This window comes from Syngnathus acus, chromosome 2 (assembly GCF_901709675.1).
Source record: "Syngnathus acus chromosome 2, fSynAcu1.2, whole genome shotgun sequence".
Taxonomy (NCBI): Eukaryota; Metazoa; Chordata; class Actinopteri; order Syngnathiformes; family Syngnathidae; genus Syngnathus; species Syngnathus acus.
In genome coordinates this window covers 4,706,858-4,722,893 of record NC_051088.1, presented here as the reverse complement: position 1 = coordinate 4,722,893, position 16,036 = coordinate 4,706,858, and the positions used below count along the sequence as shown (strand labels likewise).

The 16,036-nt window shown below is 40.7% G+C and overlaps 2 protein-coding genes across 4 annotated transcripts; both read left to right on the top strand.

Moving 5' to 3' along the window:
• The first annotated feature begins 100 nt into the window (after positions 1-100).
• rer1 (retention in endoplasmic reticulum sorting receptor 1) lies at positions 101-8,894 on the top strand. Of its 3 annotated transcripts, XM_037280735.1 has the most exons (8): positions 101-201; positions 1,132-1,213; positions 4,004-4,108; positions 5,845-5,941; positions 6,170-6,248; positions 6,644-6,779; positions 7,468-7,522; positions 8,767-8,894. In XM_037280735.1, exons 2-8 carry the CDS (start codon positions 1,133-1,135, stop codon positions 8,775-8,777), a joined length of 564 nt encoding a protein of 187 aa, XP_037136630.1. In that variant the 5' UTR covers positions 101-201; position 1,132; the 3' UTR covers positions 8,778-8,894. The 3 variants fall into 3 exon arrangements, with proteins under 3 accessions (XP_037136630.1, XP_037136612.1, XP_037136621.1); XM_037280717.1 differs by lacking the exon at positions 8,767-8,894 and having other exon boundaries at positions 7,468-7,987; XM_037280726.1 differs by lacking the exons at positions 101-201; positions 8,767-8,894 and adding an exon at positions 633-676 and having other exon boundaries at positions 7,468-7,987.
• Positions 8,895-10,286: 1,392 nt separating this feature from the next.
• Positions 10,287-14,422, top strand: LOC119137972 (taste receptor type 1 member 1). The gene is made up of 5 exons (XM_037277558.1): positions 10,287-10,593; positions 11,309-12,034; positions 12,216-12,431; positions 12,591-12,711; positions 13,406-14,422. Exons 1-5 carry the CDS (start codon positions 10,327-10,329, stop codon positions 14,332-14,334), a joined length of 2,259 nt encoding a protein of 752 aa, XP_037133453.1. The 5' UTR covers positions 10,287-10,326; the 3' UTR covers positions 14,335-14,422.
• Positions 14,423-16,036: the final 1,614 nt, after the last annotated feature.

The following is a 16,036-nucleotide window of genomic DNA, read 5'->3' as shown; positions in this document are numbered from 1 at the left end:
ACTGAACCTGACGGTCATGTGCAAAATGAGCCCGATAAAGTGATTGAACTTGCATCCGACGGCCTGTTTTCGAGGTTCTACTCGTCTAGTCTGCCGGAAAATCCATCCTCGCGGAAGTTGTGACGTGGTCGCATGAGTTTGGTTCGTGTGACTGTCTACTCGTTGAGGTAGAGCCGGGTAGTGACACAGCGGCTGTATCAGGTAAGAAACTACTATTTTTGGCCATTTTCGGAGCGTTTGTTAAAACAGTCACGGCGCGTGCCCAAGACATTTTATTGAACAATGTAATATGAATTACTTTGATTCGAGAAATAAATACTGGTCTTATGTAAATACTAAATAATGTAGCGGGTCTAGCTCTCTGACTAGCTAGCACCGCAGAAGCTTTCCGATTTTTCCGGAAGTGAGTTGTCATGTATTTTTTCTGGGATTTGTAGTTCAAGGTTTTCATTGTGCTATGAATTGAAAGCGATGTGGTGTGTCGCGAACTACAGAAACAAAAGCTGGTTTGTTAGTATGTAGCACTTGGGAAATGTTGTTCTATCATGTATTCTCTCGTGTGAGCTGCCGAGTAAGAAATACTTTTTAAAAACTACATTACCCATACAATCGACAATTTAGGCCGAAGGTCAATGTACAGTTATGGCTAGTTAGCTTGTTCCATTCTCAAGCTAATGTGAGTAACACGACACATTATGTATTTGTGTATATCGGTGTTATGCTTTCCTATCGCTTTGTTTGAGTAACATAGCCACTGGTCGATTTCTCCAATCAATGCTATCGGCGCACACGTTAGAATTTCACAGTAGCTTCCCACTGTCGGCATTTTATTAGCTAATGTCACAATGTACTAAAGCAATCTGTGACTGTAGTGGTGCGTTCAATTCAATATAACCAGAGGCTCTAAATTTGTTAACATTTATGATGGATTCCTAATGGCGAGTAATACGTCTGTTTGATTGATTGTAACATTGTGGTCCAGATCACGTCCTGTTTGTCAAATGAAAACTACCGCTCTAAATAGTTCCACTGTTTTGGGAGACACTGGTTGTGTTCAAAAACGAAACTCAACGAACTTACACTTGGTCTCAATTAAAATCCTTTTTTTTTTTTTTCCGCCTTTCCATGCAGAATGTCAGAAGGGGACAGTGCTGGGGACTCAATCCATGGAAAACCATCTGTAGTTGCTGCCTTTTTCACACGGGTCGGACAGGTGAGCATTTGTCATGAACTTGCCAGCAAAACGGTTTAGTTGATTTGTGCTTGTGGCGAAATTGAATGATGACAATGCACTGCTGCAAATTTCCCATCATTAAACATTTTATGCGTTGATGATCCTGTTTTAATTCATGCAGTTTGGAGTATTTTACTGTACCGTATTTTTCGGACTAAAAGTCCCTCCGGAATATACGTCGCATTAGCCATAAAATGCACAATAACGTGAAAAAAACATATATAAGTCGCTCCGGAGTATAAGTCGCATTTTGGGGGAAATTTATTCGACAAAATCCAACACCAAGAACAGACATGAACGAGCAACAACAGGCTAAACGATACGGTATGCTAACGCGACATAAACGCAAACGAAGAGCTGAGAACGGGCCTGACGTAACATTCAGAGTTATTCAAATAACTATTACATAAATAACACGTTTATAAAACCTTCTGTGTCACTCCAATTCATTAAATCCATCGATCGTCCTTTATGTCAACAATGCCGGCTGCACGCCGTTGACAGCGGTTGCACTTCCAAATATTCCACAGGCCCATATAACGATATATAAATTATATATCAAATAACTAGTATACAAGCAATAATATTATCAAACCATCTGTGTCACTCCAAATCATTAAATCCATCGATCGTCCTTTATGTAAACAATGCCGGCCGGGTGCGCACTGCTGACAGCGCTTGCACTTCAAAATATTCCACAGGCCCATATAACGATATATAAGTTATATATCAAATAACTATTATACAAGCAATAATATTATCAAACCATCTGTGTCACTCCAAATCATTAAATCCACCGATCAAATTCCTCGTCCTTTGTCAACAACGCCGCGCGTGCGCCCCGACGTCAGCCTCATCGTTATTCCACAGATCTAGTATATAACTATATTGTAGCGTTAACAAAGTACCAGGAAAAACGTGGGTTTGGTAAACGGCTCTTTATTTAACAAAACAAGAGTTCAACGAGCCAACAACTGCTGAACTGTAACGATAAAAACATATACAAGTTGCTACACGAAATAAAATATATCAAATAACTACCGTTTTTTCCATGTATAATGCGCAAAATTTAACTAATTTATTGTCCTAAAATCTGGGGTGCGCATTATACATGGGTATAATTTATTTATTTATTTATCCGGATATCATACGGAGGCCGCCATTACAGATGCGCTTTCTTCTCTGCTGTTCACTTCAAACACGCTCCATACGAACACAATGCTCTCGTATCAGACGCTTGCTCGATCACCTGCTCGTTTGCTGTCACAATGTACCCTACACAAATCCGAAACATTTCTTCGCTATCGAGTTTGCTAGCGCATGCGCAGTGATACTGACCGGCAGAATAACATCCGGTTGTTCCCAAAGATGCTTTTTTCTGAAATAATTTTACGTTTACGGACTTAAGTAGGAGTCAAAATTTGGGTGCGTATTATACATGGGTACAGGCTTTTTTCCAGCATCAACATGCCATTTTTAGGGTGCGTATTATACATGGGGGCGCATTATACATGGAAAAAAACGGTATAACATAATTAGTTCACCGCCGCACGGCCCCAAGCACCGGCGTGGACTTCCAGGCATGTGGTGGCGTGGACTTCCATCCCCGGAGGTGGCACTTCCAGCCACGGAGGGGGAAGAGAGCTCCATTGAATAGGACCGGGCGTGCGTAAAAGCCATGTCCGAGCCCCATCCACCATCCCCGGACAGCCACCCGGCCGAGCGCCGGCCCCCGACTTCCATCCACGGAGGTGAAAGATTTCCGTAGAGTAGGACCGGGTAAAAGCCATAATAGTTTTTCAAACCTTCTGTGTCACTCCAAATCATTAAATCCTTCAAACTCTTCATCCTCCGTGTCACTTACAAAGCCGCTCATGATGCCGGTAGTACGTGGGGCCCTTCGTCATCCCGTGATCGAATCTTTGTCCTTTATGTAAACAACCGCCGCGCCACTGACGTCACTTGAAATTCAAATTACCGTAATCCCTTGCTACATCACGGTTTCACTTTATTTATTTTTTTTAATTTTGAAAATTTGTGAAAAAATTCACATATAAGTCGCTCCTCAGTATAAGTCGCCCCCCCAAACTATGAAAAAAACGCGACTTATAGTCCGAAAAATACGGTATGTTTGTGATGTAGTCATAAGCTTTCACAAGTGTTTTGGCCATAAAAGAAATGATTAATTTAGAACAGGGGTGGCCAACCCGCGGCTCGCTTTGCCGGGTTTCATGCGGCTCCTTTACGTTCGGCTCGCGAGCCGCATGCGGCTCCTTGCCGGGTTTCATGCGGCTCCTTTACGTTCATATCAACATTTGTGGGTTTATTTGTTTGTTTGTTTTTGTGCGTGTTCGCTTCGCTTGAGTTCAATATGGTATTTTCGTCAAACGCTGCGTGTTCGCTTCGCTTGAGTTCAATATGGTATTTTCGTCAAACGCGCATGCGCATGAGGTGAAATCCCGCAAAGGAGGAGGGGCAAACCCATTCTTGTGGCTCTTTGCGGTACACAGTAAAAAAATGTGGCTCTTAGTCTCTGACTGGTTGGCCACCCCTGATTTAGAACAACGGACTATTATGCTTGATGCTCCGGAAATGTTCAGAATTGATACCAAGTAAATTGACGCAATATATTTTCCAGAGGCCCCTCTGTACTGTACTGTACTGTACTGTACTGTACTGTACTGTATAAAGTCATTACCGCAAAGGTTATATCATCTCTGATGGTAACATTACGTCCACTTATTTGTGTTTTTGTGTCATGTGAAACAGATCTATCAGTCATGGCTCGACAAATCAACACCATACTCTATAGTGCGATGGGCCTCCACACTTGTACTTACTGCGCTGTACATGATCCGAGTGTACATACTCCAGGTAATGGTTTCCTTTCCAGCGTTTACAAAGGCAGATTAAATTTGTGACGTACAAAGGCTGATTAAATTTGTGACGTGACCTGCTTAATTCAACAATCTAAAAAGAAATCTTGCATACTATAGTGTATTGCCACTACTTTTGTCATTTGCCTGCTTCTGTAACTCTCAATGTAAAAACCTGTTCATGTTAGCATATTTTTGTTTCCTATCTTGAGACGCGAGACTTGAATGCCATCCAGCTATTTCTTGCATGCTTACCAGTATGCTTTCCTAACCTGATTTTTATAAAAGGGTAGGCATTTACTGGACAAAACTCTGCTCGTTAACAGGCTATATATCAGATCCACAGGCATAAGGCTAACCTTCTGTATAGTGATAGGCAGCTTCAAGTTTGTTTGTAAAAATTCACGAGTCACGAAAAAAACCCTTCTCATTACTGCATAGCTGAACTCTTACTTGGTAAATATCCAAACAAATAGCTCAAACACAACTCCGCCCTGACAACAAACATAAGACCTGCATAACTGTTGACGAGTAACTCCTTGCCAAGTTGGTCGATGAAAGTAAAAGGGTAATGTGAGAACGTCTTCACTTCTTTTTGACTGCTGTCCATTCACTTTCATTTAAGAAACACAATACAGTTCAAACAAAACTGCTTGTTACACGTTTACAAGCTAGGAGTTGTTTTGTTTCCTTGTTTCTTTTAAACTGCAGCTGCAGCTTCCACGTCAGATGACTCCAACCAGCCATGAGCCTTGCCCCTCCATCTGCCTTGCAGTGTCAATATATTCCACGTACCTATTAGGGGTGTAATCGTACACGGCAAAATATCAAACCGTTCGGTCCGCTCCGCACGGGACAGCACGGTACTTCATTTTACATGGATCCGTTTACAGGCCATCGTTTATGTGCCTGTCTGAGCTGGTAAAAAGCTTTCCTCCTTCCGCAAAGTAATATCCGATCACTGTTGTGCTTGGGCCGGCATTTGCGCTCTTGCGCTGCCTGTTTTAACTCTAGGAGGGTCGGTGCAGCCACGGTTGCCAGGTCTGCGTATCATCGATTACTTTGGGCTTCTTGTTTAGAAACATCACTTGTACATGTTGGCGGCGATAAGTTGAGGTTTTTACTTAGTTATTCCAAAAGTGCAGCTGGTATTTTGTACTTTTCTTGCACCCAAACCCATCAGAGATCAGGAGCTTCCTCTTTTGTCTTACATTTATTTTACTGTACACAGCTGGCAAAACAGAGCACTTGTCGCACTTACAGAATCGGGAGAGAGTTGACAAAGTTGCGCTACGGGCATTCCGATTGAGCACCACAATAAGAATCCATTGTAATGTTTCTTCTACTCAAACTTTTGTCTCCATGTAGTAAAGAGAATCACAACAAAATGAACTCTGAATTGTGCTTCAACGCTATGTAGTTAACGATCCTCATTACAAGTAAACTTGTAAGACTTATGATTAGGGGTTAGGATTTAAAGTGTCGAAACTATTATTAATTATTTCCAGATTTACAAAAATGCTGCTGAAAAGCAAAATAAAGAAATATTTCAATTAAAAAAAGTGTATTCTGTATCCACAAAAAGGTGTGGCGCAAAAAACGACATACGGACCGTACCGTGGATTACCCATACCGTTGCGCCCCTAGTACCTATTGTTCAACTGTCCTTATTCGTGACATCGGTGTAAACTGTTTGCAAAAGAGCCTTTAATTTGATTTCCCACTGCTTTGCAGGGTTGGTACATAGTTACATATGCCTTGGGAATCTACCATCTGAACCTGTTCATTGCTTTTCTATCACCAAAAGTGGATCCTTCACTGCTTGATGAAGGCAAGTTCACTCAATTTGTATCTTTGTTTTCTTTCCCCTTCTTCTGTGATTATCAGGATGTAAGATTCTTCTTATTTGTAGTGCAATGAACTTTAAAAGCACTTTTCTAAACATTAGTATTTCTTATCAGACATGAATTTGCACTCTTGTCATGTAAATGTTTATTTATGCGTTCATATCTAAGTTCATTTGCGTTGTTAACCACACATCGCCCTGCCTTCTCCACAGATGAGGGCCCAGCCCTTCCTACCAAGCAGAATGAAGAGTTCCGTCCTTTCATCAGGAGGTTGCCTGAGTTCAAATTCTGGTGAGTCCAGCAGCAGTCCACTAATGTGCCTTTGACTTAAAACTTTCCTTGTGTGGCCAGTCTTTATGCAAACAGCAGGTCACCGCATGGAGCCACGCCAAAGTAGTGTTTTGCATCAGACGCCATACATATGTATGCTTGGAAGGGTCATCTTTGTTTCCATGTGGAAATATCCCAACAATTAAAAAGTAAATGTTGAGAAACATATCAGCAGAACATAACGTTTTGCTCATATGCAAAAGTTCTGATAATTAAATCCCGTTAGGTCATTGTTGATTTTGTTCCACACCAACTCCACCCTATGCATGTAATTGACAATGTCCATATCTTGACACCATATGAGTTAGAATTCACCAGGCAGTTCCTTGTTTCTAAATGAACTCTTCTCTTGATAGGCATTCAGCAACAAAAGGCATTGTCATTGCCATGGTTTGCACCTTTTTTGAAGCCTTCAACGTGCCGGTGTTCTGGCCTATACTTGTGATGTACTTCATCATGCTCTTCTGCATCACCATGAAGAGGCAGATCAAGGTAAAGATACAAACTCTCACACAGTGCTTGAAATTTATGAAAACTGTTTTGTTGAGATTATACACGAGTCATATTGCTCATTACCTTGACAAAAGCAGATAACTGCATTTAATGAAAACATAAGAAGACCTTATTCAAGATATAATATGTTTCCTTTTGCAAAATGCACTGATACCAGTGTTTGTGCAGAGACTGCAGTCACACACTCGACTTCCCTTTTCAAAACCAACTTGCAGGAGAATAACAAAAAAATGTAACAATGTTTGAGATGCAGGTTTTAAAGAAATGATTGCATCAATATATGCTATTCTACCAAATGGCTAGATCGAGTCTCATTCCTCAACTTCAAAAACCTTTTGAATTGTTGTCGATGTTGTACCACCACAATGATTGCCCACACACAAACACTGCTATTGAACTGCTCTACTCTTGAACAAATTAAATGCAAAATTTTATAAATTGGGAATTTTTTTTGTTTCAATGAATGAACATTAAGCAGATATTTTGTTTGGTTTGCTTATGGTGAGGTTGTGCCTTCATAGGAAATATTTTTACACTGTTCTGTTGAATCTGATGCATTTTATTTTCCCAGAATATATTAGGCCTTTCTTTAAATCTTCTAAACTACTGATATAAGTCCTTTACCTGCTGTTAACCCCCCCCCCCCCCCCCTTTCTTTCTTTTCCAGCATATGATCAAGTATAGATACCTACCATTCACGCATGGAAAGAGGACATATAAAGGCAAGGAAGAAACAGGGAAACCTTTTGCTAGTTAAAACCCCCACTTCCCTTTGTCCTTGTATGAAATTTACCATTCACAGTCCATGGAGAGATAGGGGCTCAGATCATTTTTTGTAAGGGGACATTTACATGACAAGAATAAAAACGACACCATTATTGATCCACGTTTGACAGTGTTGTAAGAGCATTCTCTCGGCGCAGATCAAACAAGTCTGAAAGTGTTGCCTTTGACCACTAGGATTGATGGGAGGGGAGGGGGCGTTCTTTAGAGGACTCTAGTCCTACATTTAGATTTGGCCAACATTTGTTAGGAGTCGGTGGGACTCTGTGCTGCCGTTTGCCTTTTAAAGCCTGCTGGTTTTGTACGAGCTCACAGAGAACCACAATGAAAAAGCATTTACTCCCCCTCTTGTTAGCCCCCGTTGATTTTTCAATAATATAAATGGATGGATGAGTATTATGTCAGCAATTTGTTTGTTCTATGTGCTAAAATTCAATAGTGCCAATCAGGACATGATTAGTTTGAAAGAGGAAACATAAATTCAACAAAACCTTTCTAGATTGAACAATTCCATCTCGACAAAACTGATGTGCTCCTCCGCTGAAATACTTCGGAGCGAAATTTGGATTTGTGGCATTTCACTTGAATTCACATTCATGTTAAAAATCAGACCTTGTTCACCTCTACTCAAATACTTGTAATCGATTGATAGAAGACCTCAATTGATTGCTCACCAAGCCACTGCGTCATTGGATGCACATGTGACAAGTGACACAAACACATTTCGTCACCACGAATCACCGTAGTGTGTGGCTGGAAAGGCATTTTGTTTGAAATGGCAAGTCCATGAATTAGCGTTACCTCCCATTTTAACATTGACTATGGATGTAGAGAGCCACGCATCATCTTCAAAGAGGCCACCTGGGTGCAGTTTTTAAGAGACTCCACGTTGGTGGCTACATTTGTGTATGACTCTATTTTGGATTAGTTTACTAATCTGTGAATCGATTGGAGGTTTTGTCAAGTCTCGTGAGGCTCCGACATGTTTTCTGAGCACAGGGGTGGGGGTGGTTGGGGGTCCTTATGAGAAGCAAAATTGAGTCCTGGCCTATTAGTGTTTCAAAGCCTATGTGCCATTATTCTGATTTGTGTAGACTAGCTCCTGTAATCATTTCTAACCTGTTCTTCATAAAAACGTGACATCATCATCATTCCAAGCAAACTGTTGTTCTTTCTTTTGCAGAGGAAACGTAAGAAAACTGAGATTGAGGGCTTTTATTATGTCAAATGGATGAAGTGGGTGGCGATCACACCTTTTTGGTTTTTTGGGTTTTTTTGCGGGAAGGGGCATCCCTGACAGACCTTTTTTTTTTTTTTAATATATATATATATATATGACCAAATATATATATATATATTGTTTTCCAAAATCCTGGAAACTCTGGCTCTTACCGGACTGTGGTCAAGGGAGCAAAACATATTTCCTGTAAAAAGTTGCTTCCAAATGGTTGTCGAAAAGATCTGTAAATATATATCTTTAAATATGACGATTGAGATTTATTTTTGTTTTTGTTCCCCTTCAACTATGGTAGATATACATTTGCTAGTGTTCAAATAAAGTTAAACTAAAATTGTTAAAAGCAGAACCGATTAATCGAGTTCCTGATTTGGAGCATTTGATCTGTTTCTTATGACTTGCATGTTATTGTTTTCTTGTAACTGTTCAGAACTTGGTTTTAATAACTTAAATGTATTTTTTTCCACTTCAAATGCTATTAAAAAGAATATGTCCCTAGAACCAGTTCAGAAATACATGTGCATTGTTTTTTGTCTCGTCAGAGTCACCAATCTACTGTTTGGAAATGGTGGATAAGGAGCACATTTCTATGAATTCTACACTTGCCTGCAAAACCGTGTACTCTGAATTAAATTTTATGATACTGACTGCAATAAGTGAATCTGAACTAAATTGCTCTCATGAGGGAAAAGGTGCTTGCAAATAATTTGTGTCGGTGCGCATCACATTTGCAAGTGGATGTAACGTGGCTCACTGGGTGAATGAATGTACTCTATTTGCTTGTGACCTCGTGCGTCCTTTGACATCATTTTTTAACTTAAGCTTCCACTGCGGTTTCCCGCCAAGTACAATATTATGTTTGGGGAGAAAAAAAGCATGCAATTGTATTTTTGACCAAAGTTGATTAAAACATATAGTTTGCCTTTGCTGAGATGGTTTTAACCTGAGTTGCAGAGTCTTCACAGTCAGTTGAGATTCTCTTTGCATACTGATTTGGGAGGCCCTCATCCTTTGCTGATGCCAATTCTAATCATGCATTCCAAAGTGCATGGAAATGTTTTGCCAATAGAAGCATCATGTTACTTGTTTAAAGCAGAAAGGTATCATACAGACAGCTTTACACAGGCTTGCGCAATGGAAGTGAAGAGAATGCGGCAATTTCTTGTCTCTTGCTATGTGATGGAATATGTTTTACACACATTGTCTCAGTGCAGCAAATCTCAATTCAACCTGAATGGAGACTATTTGATAGGTGGACTTTTCGACATTCACACTAGTAGCGCTGGCAGCCACGAGAGACCAGAGGCCATCCGCTGCTCCAGGTGAGTGTCCAAACATTTGGCATAAAATTTAAACCAGCCGAATGTGCTTGTGGTTGGCAATGGTATATCGCTATACCGCATCGTATTGAGAGCTCTTATTTTGGATGATGAAAATGTCATAGTCAAATTAACTTCTCCTTCCAGTCAAGCCTTGAGTGTGTCAAGTTATCGGCGGTTTCAGCTGATGAGATTCTCTGTGGAGCAGATCAATAACTCAACACAACTCTTGCCCAATGTGTCTCTGGGCTACAAGATATTTGACCACTGCTCAGTTTCCGACAATTTCCCCGGTATTTTGGACCTCATCTCAAACAAGGGATTGATCCGACCTTGGAGTGAAGAACGGCTGCTTGTGTCTGCAGCCTCCAAAGTCGTAGGAGTGGTAGGCCCTTTTACAAGCACCGACACGCTGACGATAGCGCCGCTCTTCATGATGGATCTCATTCCACTGGTAACTCTACAACTACTCTACCAACATAGCTTAGACAGTATTTGTATCTAATTCTAGTTCAGAGAGAGCTTGGGCTTTGAAGTTTTTCGACACGCATCATTCCCTTGCCCACAGCTCACCAATTGACATTGGCGCAGCAGTTCAAAATTGCCGCCTTGAAAGAGAAGCTTTATAGCTGTCACACGCAGAGTGCTAGTTGTGCTTTCCATGACTATTTTCTCCAAAGAGGATATGTTTTAGGAAACAGGTGATGGTATACTAGTAACACAGTTGATCAAAACACCAAACTACTACAGCAAGTCTATCAGAAGAGATGAATAGCATTTCTGCATCCACAAATGTCAAATCCAGCAGGCTCTTCAGAGAGTGATGAAGCTTACCCGTAAGCTGTCAAATGCTAAGAGCCTCCCGTCTGAATGATACCCCAACAGAAATAGAATAAAGAAAGTGTCGTGACTTTTGAAACGTGTTGTAAACATGTATTTTTTTCATAAATGGTGTGGATGCTTAAATTTGCACCATACATAGCTTTACTTGAAATTCTCAAGATATTCAGCATTCACACAATAAATACAGTTCTTAGACGTAGAACAGTGATCCTTGATAGGCTAGCTTAAAGAGCATAGGACTATTGAAGTTCATATAAAAAGTTGATATTGTGTGTTCATTTGTTGTGACTGAAAACTGACATCTCCTCTGTCACCCCTTTTAACAGGTCAGCTACGGCGCTGGCAGCTCGGCCTTTTCCGAAAAAGCAAAATATTCATCTTTCCTTCGCACCGTGCATTCCAATCAAGCCAGCATCAAAATAATTGTTGCCATCATTAATCACTTCCATTGGGAGTGGGTGGCCTTCCTAAACAGCAACGATGCTTACGGCAATGACGGTCTGGCGCTCTTCAGGAAGATGATTGAAGATACCGACATTTGCCTGGCCTTCGCCATGGATCTCAAACACAACGCAAATTACTCTGAAATGTTCTACCACATTGAAGTGCAGAGAATAAAAACCATTGTAGTTTTTGCACCCAAACTGCTGGCCGAGACTCTCGTCGAGTCGGCGGTACAGTTGGGCGTCACCAACAAGGTGTGGCTGGCGATTGACACCTGGTCCTTAAGTGAGAAGCTCCCCAAAATAAAAGGCATCCAAAAAATTGGAACTGTACTGGGAGTATCTCAGCCTGTAGTAAAAATACCCGGTTTCACAGAATTTCTTCTTGCGTCCCAAAGCCAAAGTCCTTGTGACAATGCAGAGGAGCTTCAGTTTTGCAATCAGATTTGCAACTGCTCTACGCTGAGCGCACAGGATATCATCTCCGTGGACCCGTCCTACTCGTTTTCTGTTTATTCCGCCGTATATGCCATCGCTCACGCCTTACACAACGTCTTGAAATGTGACACGTACAGGTGTCTGGGAAATATTTCCGTCTTTCCCCACACGGTGAGTGACTTATTGGTTCAAATAATTTAAACTGTTTACATTCAGAATAGTTTGAAGCTCTGGAAATGCTACAACTTCATTTTTATTTCACTGTTATATTTGCAACTAGAAGTAAACGGCATGAACTTTAGTTTGCAATGAAGTGTGCATGCTGTATGAGACCCTATGTTCTTTCTTTTAGGTTCTGGTGGAGCTGAAGAAGTCCAATTTCACACTGCTCAACCAGCGCATACAATTTGATGAGCACGGGGACCCCAATTTTGGATCTTATTCCATCGTTTTCTGGAACAAAAGCGGGGGCATTGAGGAGATTGGAGTCTATGAATTTCAATCCTCGCTCAGCTTTGCTATCAACGACAGTAGAATTCACTGGCATGGAGAATGGGAGGTAGGCAAAGTCTTCATCTTTTCTGACAACTATTTTATATCACACTAGTTTTATTTTTTAGCTGAGAGAGGGGTACAGTTAGAATCAACCTGGCCTCGGAGTGCCAATCGCCTAATTAAACAAATTTCATTCTGTTTATGAGGCTGCTACAATCTTTCTCTTTTGCAGGTTCCAACGTCACAATGCTCTCACAAGTGTCCCGTTGGGTTTGCAAAGAAGCCGGACGGAATTCACAAGTGTTGCTTCACCTGTGAGGAATGTCCTAATGGAACCTATATCAACATCACAGGTACGTTGGTCTCAACGTCATTTGATATTTCATAGTATAAATGGATTGACCTTGTTGGTTATTCCATTGCATCAGTTTGCTCTAAATGTTTTTTTCATGATACAGTGTTGTATTGTTGCAATACAGTATACAATTAAATTTGATCTTTCATTTAGTATTATAATTATTGTCGTTCGTATCCGTCATTGGCTGAAACAAGTTGCAGTGTTCAATTAGTGAGTCAAGGGTCGATTTAGCGGAACTTTGAATACAGTCCACTAATCACATTTTTAAACTCTTCAAGACAACCATAGATGTGCTGTTCATAAAACAAAGCACAATAAATAAATTGCTAAATAAATCAATTTTTGTCAGTGACTTTTAGTATACAGGAAGTAAACAATAATTAAAAAGTAGAAATTAGGAGACACCTTTCTAAAAACGTAAGTCTTTGTTAAAACAACAACTTAAACCCCTTACCACAGCTAGAAAAGCTAACTCATAATCCTTGTTTTAAAGCTAAACTGTGTCTCAAAAGCCTAATTTGAATCTCTAACCCTAGCTGTGTTGAAACCTTAACTTCAGAACGCCAACCCTTTTTCAAATACTAGTCCGGTTTTAAATCCCCCATCTAATTTGTGGAAGACAGCTGAGTGTCTGTTTCCAGATCACGCTAAAGATTTGAAAGTAGTGACTGGTTTTGTGTACACTCCAGAGGACGCATACACGTGTGTGGAGTGTAAGGAGACGGAGTGGTCACCAGAAGCCAGCACATCTTGCACCCTACGAAAAGTGGAGTACGTCTCGTTTGAGGACAGCACTGCTATTTTGATCTTGGTGGGAACATTGCTGCTACTCTTCCTGGGAGTCGCCATGTGTGTTATCTTTGCCCTCAACTACAACACGCCAGTCGTCAGGTCCGCCGGCGGCCACATGTGCTTTCTCATTTTGGGATGCCTCAGTCTGAGCAGCCTGAGTATCGTCTTCTTCTTTGGAAAGCCCTCGGTTTTCTCGTGCGTCTTACGTTTCATGCCCTTTTTGTTGCTTTTCTCGATGTGCCTTGCGTGTTTTGTGGTGCGTGCTTTCCAGATTGTTTGCGTTTTCAAAATGGCCGCCAAGTTCCCCAAACTATACGGTTGGTGGGTGAAATATCACGGTCAGTGGCTCGTCGTCACAGGGACGTTTTTAACGCAATGCGTCATGAATTCGGTTAGCTTTTGGATTTCCACCCCCAAGCCGTATAATGAGACAACGTGGTCTCCAGACAAAATTATCCTGAGCTGTGAAATCAGTGCCAAGGCGGTCACCGGTCCGACGGTTATGCTCGTGTCTTTGTGCGCCCTCTGCTTCATTTTCTCCTATATGGGGAAGGACCTCCCCAAAAATTACAACGAGGCCAAAGCGATAACCTTCTGCCTGCTCTTGCTGATCCTCACCTGGATTATTTTTGTGACGATTTGTTTGCTTTATAGGGGCAAGTTTGTCCAAAGCCTGAATGCTCTGGCAGTGCTCTCCAGCCTCTACTCCTTCTTCTTGTGGTATTTCCTCCCAAAATGTTACATCATTATTTTTCAACCCCACAAAAACACACCACAGTACTTCCAAGGTATAATCCAGAATTATACCAAAACAATTAGCCAGTAACACCCAGCAATGAATACCGCCTCACAATAACCATTGATTAATTTGAAACAGTTGCTGTTATTATTTTTATAATAGACATTTGGTGTGATGTCAATTTCACTGAACAGCAGGGGGCAACGTGAAATGTCAGCCTCAATGAATGCCAGGAAATAGGTGGCTTTGTTTGCTTAATTCTTAAAGCTGAAACCTGTTTTAATCACACGTTGATTGTCTGTCGGTGTAGAGAAGCATAAAGACAAAATTCATGGTCTTACTCCAATATACCAATGGGAATTAAGCTGTATTTAAATAAAAGTCATTGGATTTTTGTGGATATTTTATGATCATTTTAATATAACTTGTTCAAGATCGTGTGAAGAATTTCAGGACCACGGAAAGACATCAATTATAACTAAAAGTGCATTAGTACGTTTTTCCTTCACTATTTTGTACGGAAGTTTCACCGTTGAATTTCATGTCATAATCTGCACCTTCCACACTACGTATTTCCATGTCTTTTTCCACCTTCGATTTATCATATCACCACTTGGCGGCAGTATTGCACTACATCTTCCCCAATTTAGACTTAACCGGGTTTTGACGTGGCGGAATCCGCCCCACAGTTCCTAGTTCGTAAATTCTAATCCAGTCCTCGTACTCCCCTTTGTGGAGGTTGTCCTCGCCGCGCCGTGGATTTTCTCCTGGTACAACTTTGAACTCTATATTTACAGCTTCAATTAAAATATGTTTGTGTTTTGTTTGTATAAAACGGTCGCATTCAATCAACATTTTTTAACCTAGTTGCAAACCTGCAACCAACAATAATTATCATTATTCCTATATAGGAATCCTTGATGACCTAAAGTCACGCAGCAGTTCTGTGGGGGAGCGGAAAGGTTTCCCCCGCGGGTGTGTGTGGTCATTTCTGTGCTTCAATTGCCATTTTGTTGCGGCTATTCACCGCTACTGGACGTGGAGGATGAACCGTGAAAGTAGGAACGAATTGCTAAATGGTGACACTTAACATGGCATATGGCGCCGTGGGGGAGCAGCTCAATGCTGACACCAACAAATTGACAATTTCATACCAATTTGCGACTTACCATTTGCCTGCAGCACACGTTGCTTAACTCAGCGGGCATGATTTGGTGGTTGGCTCTATCGTATTCTTTATTAAACTTTTGCTACAAAGTCACCATAAATGCAATACAGCTGATCTGTTTATTTTTTTCATACAATTTCAACTTTATTGTCACAAAACTGCATTTTTAGGCCTATATTACACTAAACTATTTCTGACATTTAAAGAAAAATTCCCTATTTTTTTTGTCAATCTTCAACCTTACACTTTAGTTACAGATCAGGTTTGATCCTCTGATCTTATTATGTACTATTTTAACTTTTTGTCTTATCATAGATTTATCCATCCTTTTCAAGGTTATCCAAAAAAAATTACAATATACAACATTTTTGGCCATATGCTCTTCATTTGTTGTTGAGGAAGATTTTAGAACAATTTGCTCCTCATCAACTTCTTTAAATTTCAATATATTTTTGCTATGTTGTGACCCTATTTTACCTATTTAATTTGATATGTTGGAAACTCTTTTAAGCTTTTATATGGTGGGAGACTCGCAATATGCCTTACTCTCAAGACTTGTGTGATTTTATCCATGATACGCTTCTTCATGCGTGACGCACAGTGCTGCGGTAGCATTCCGTT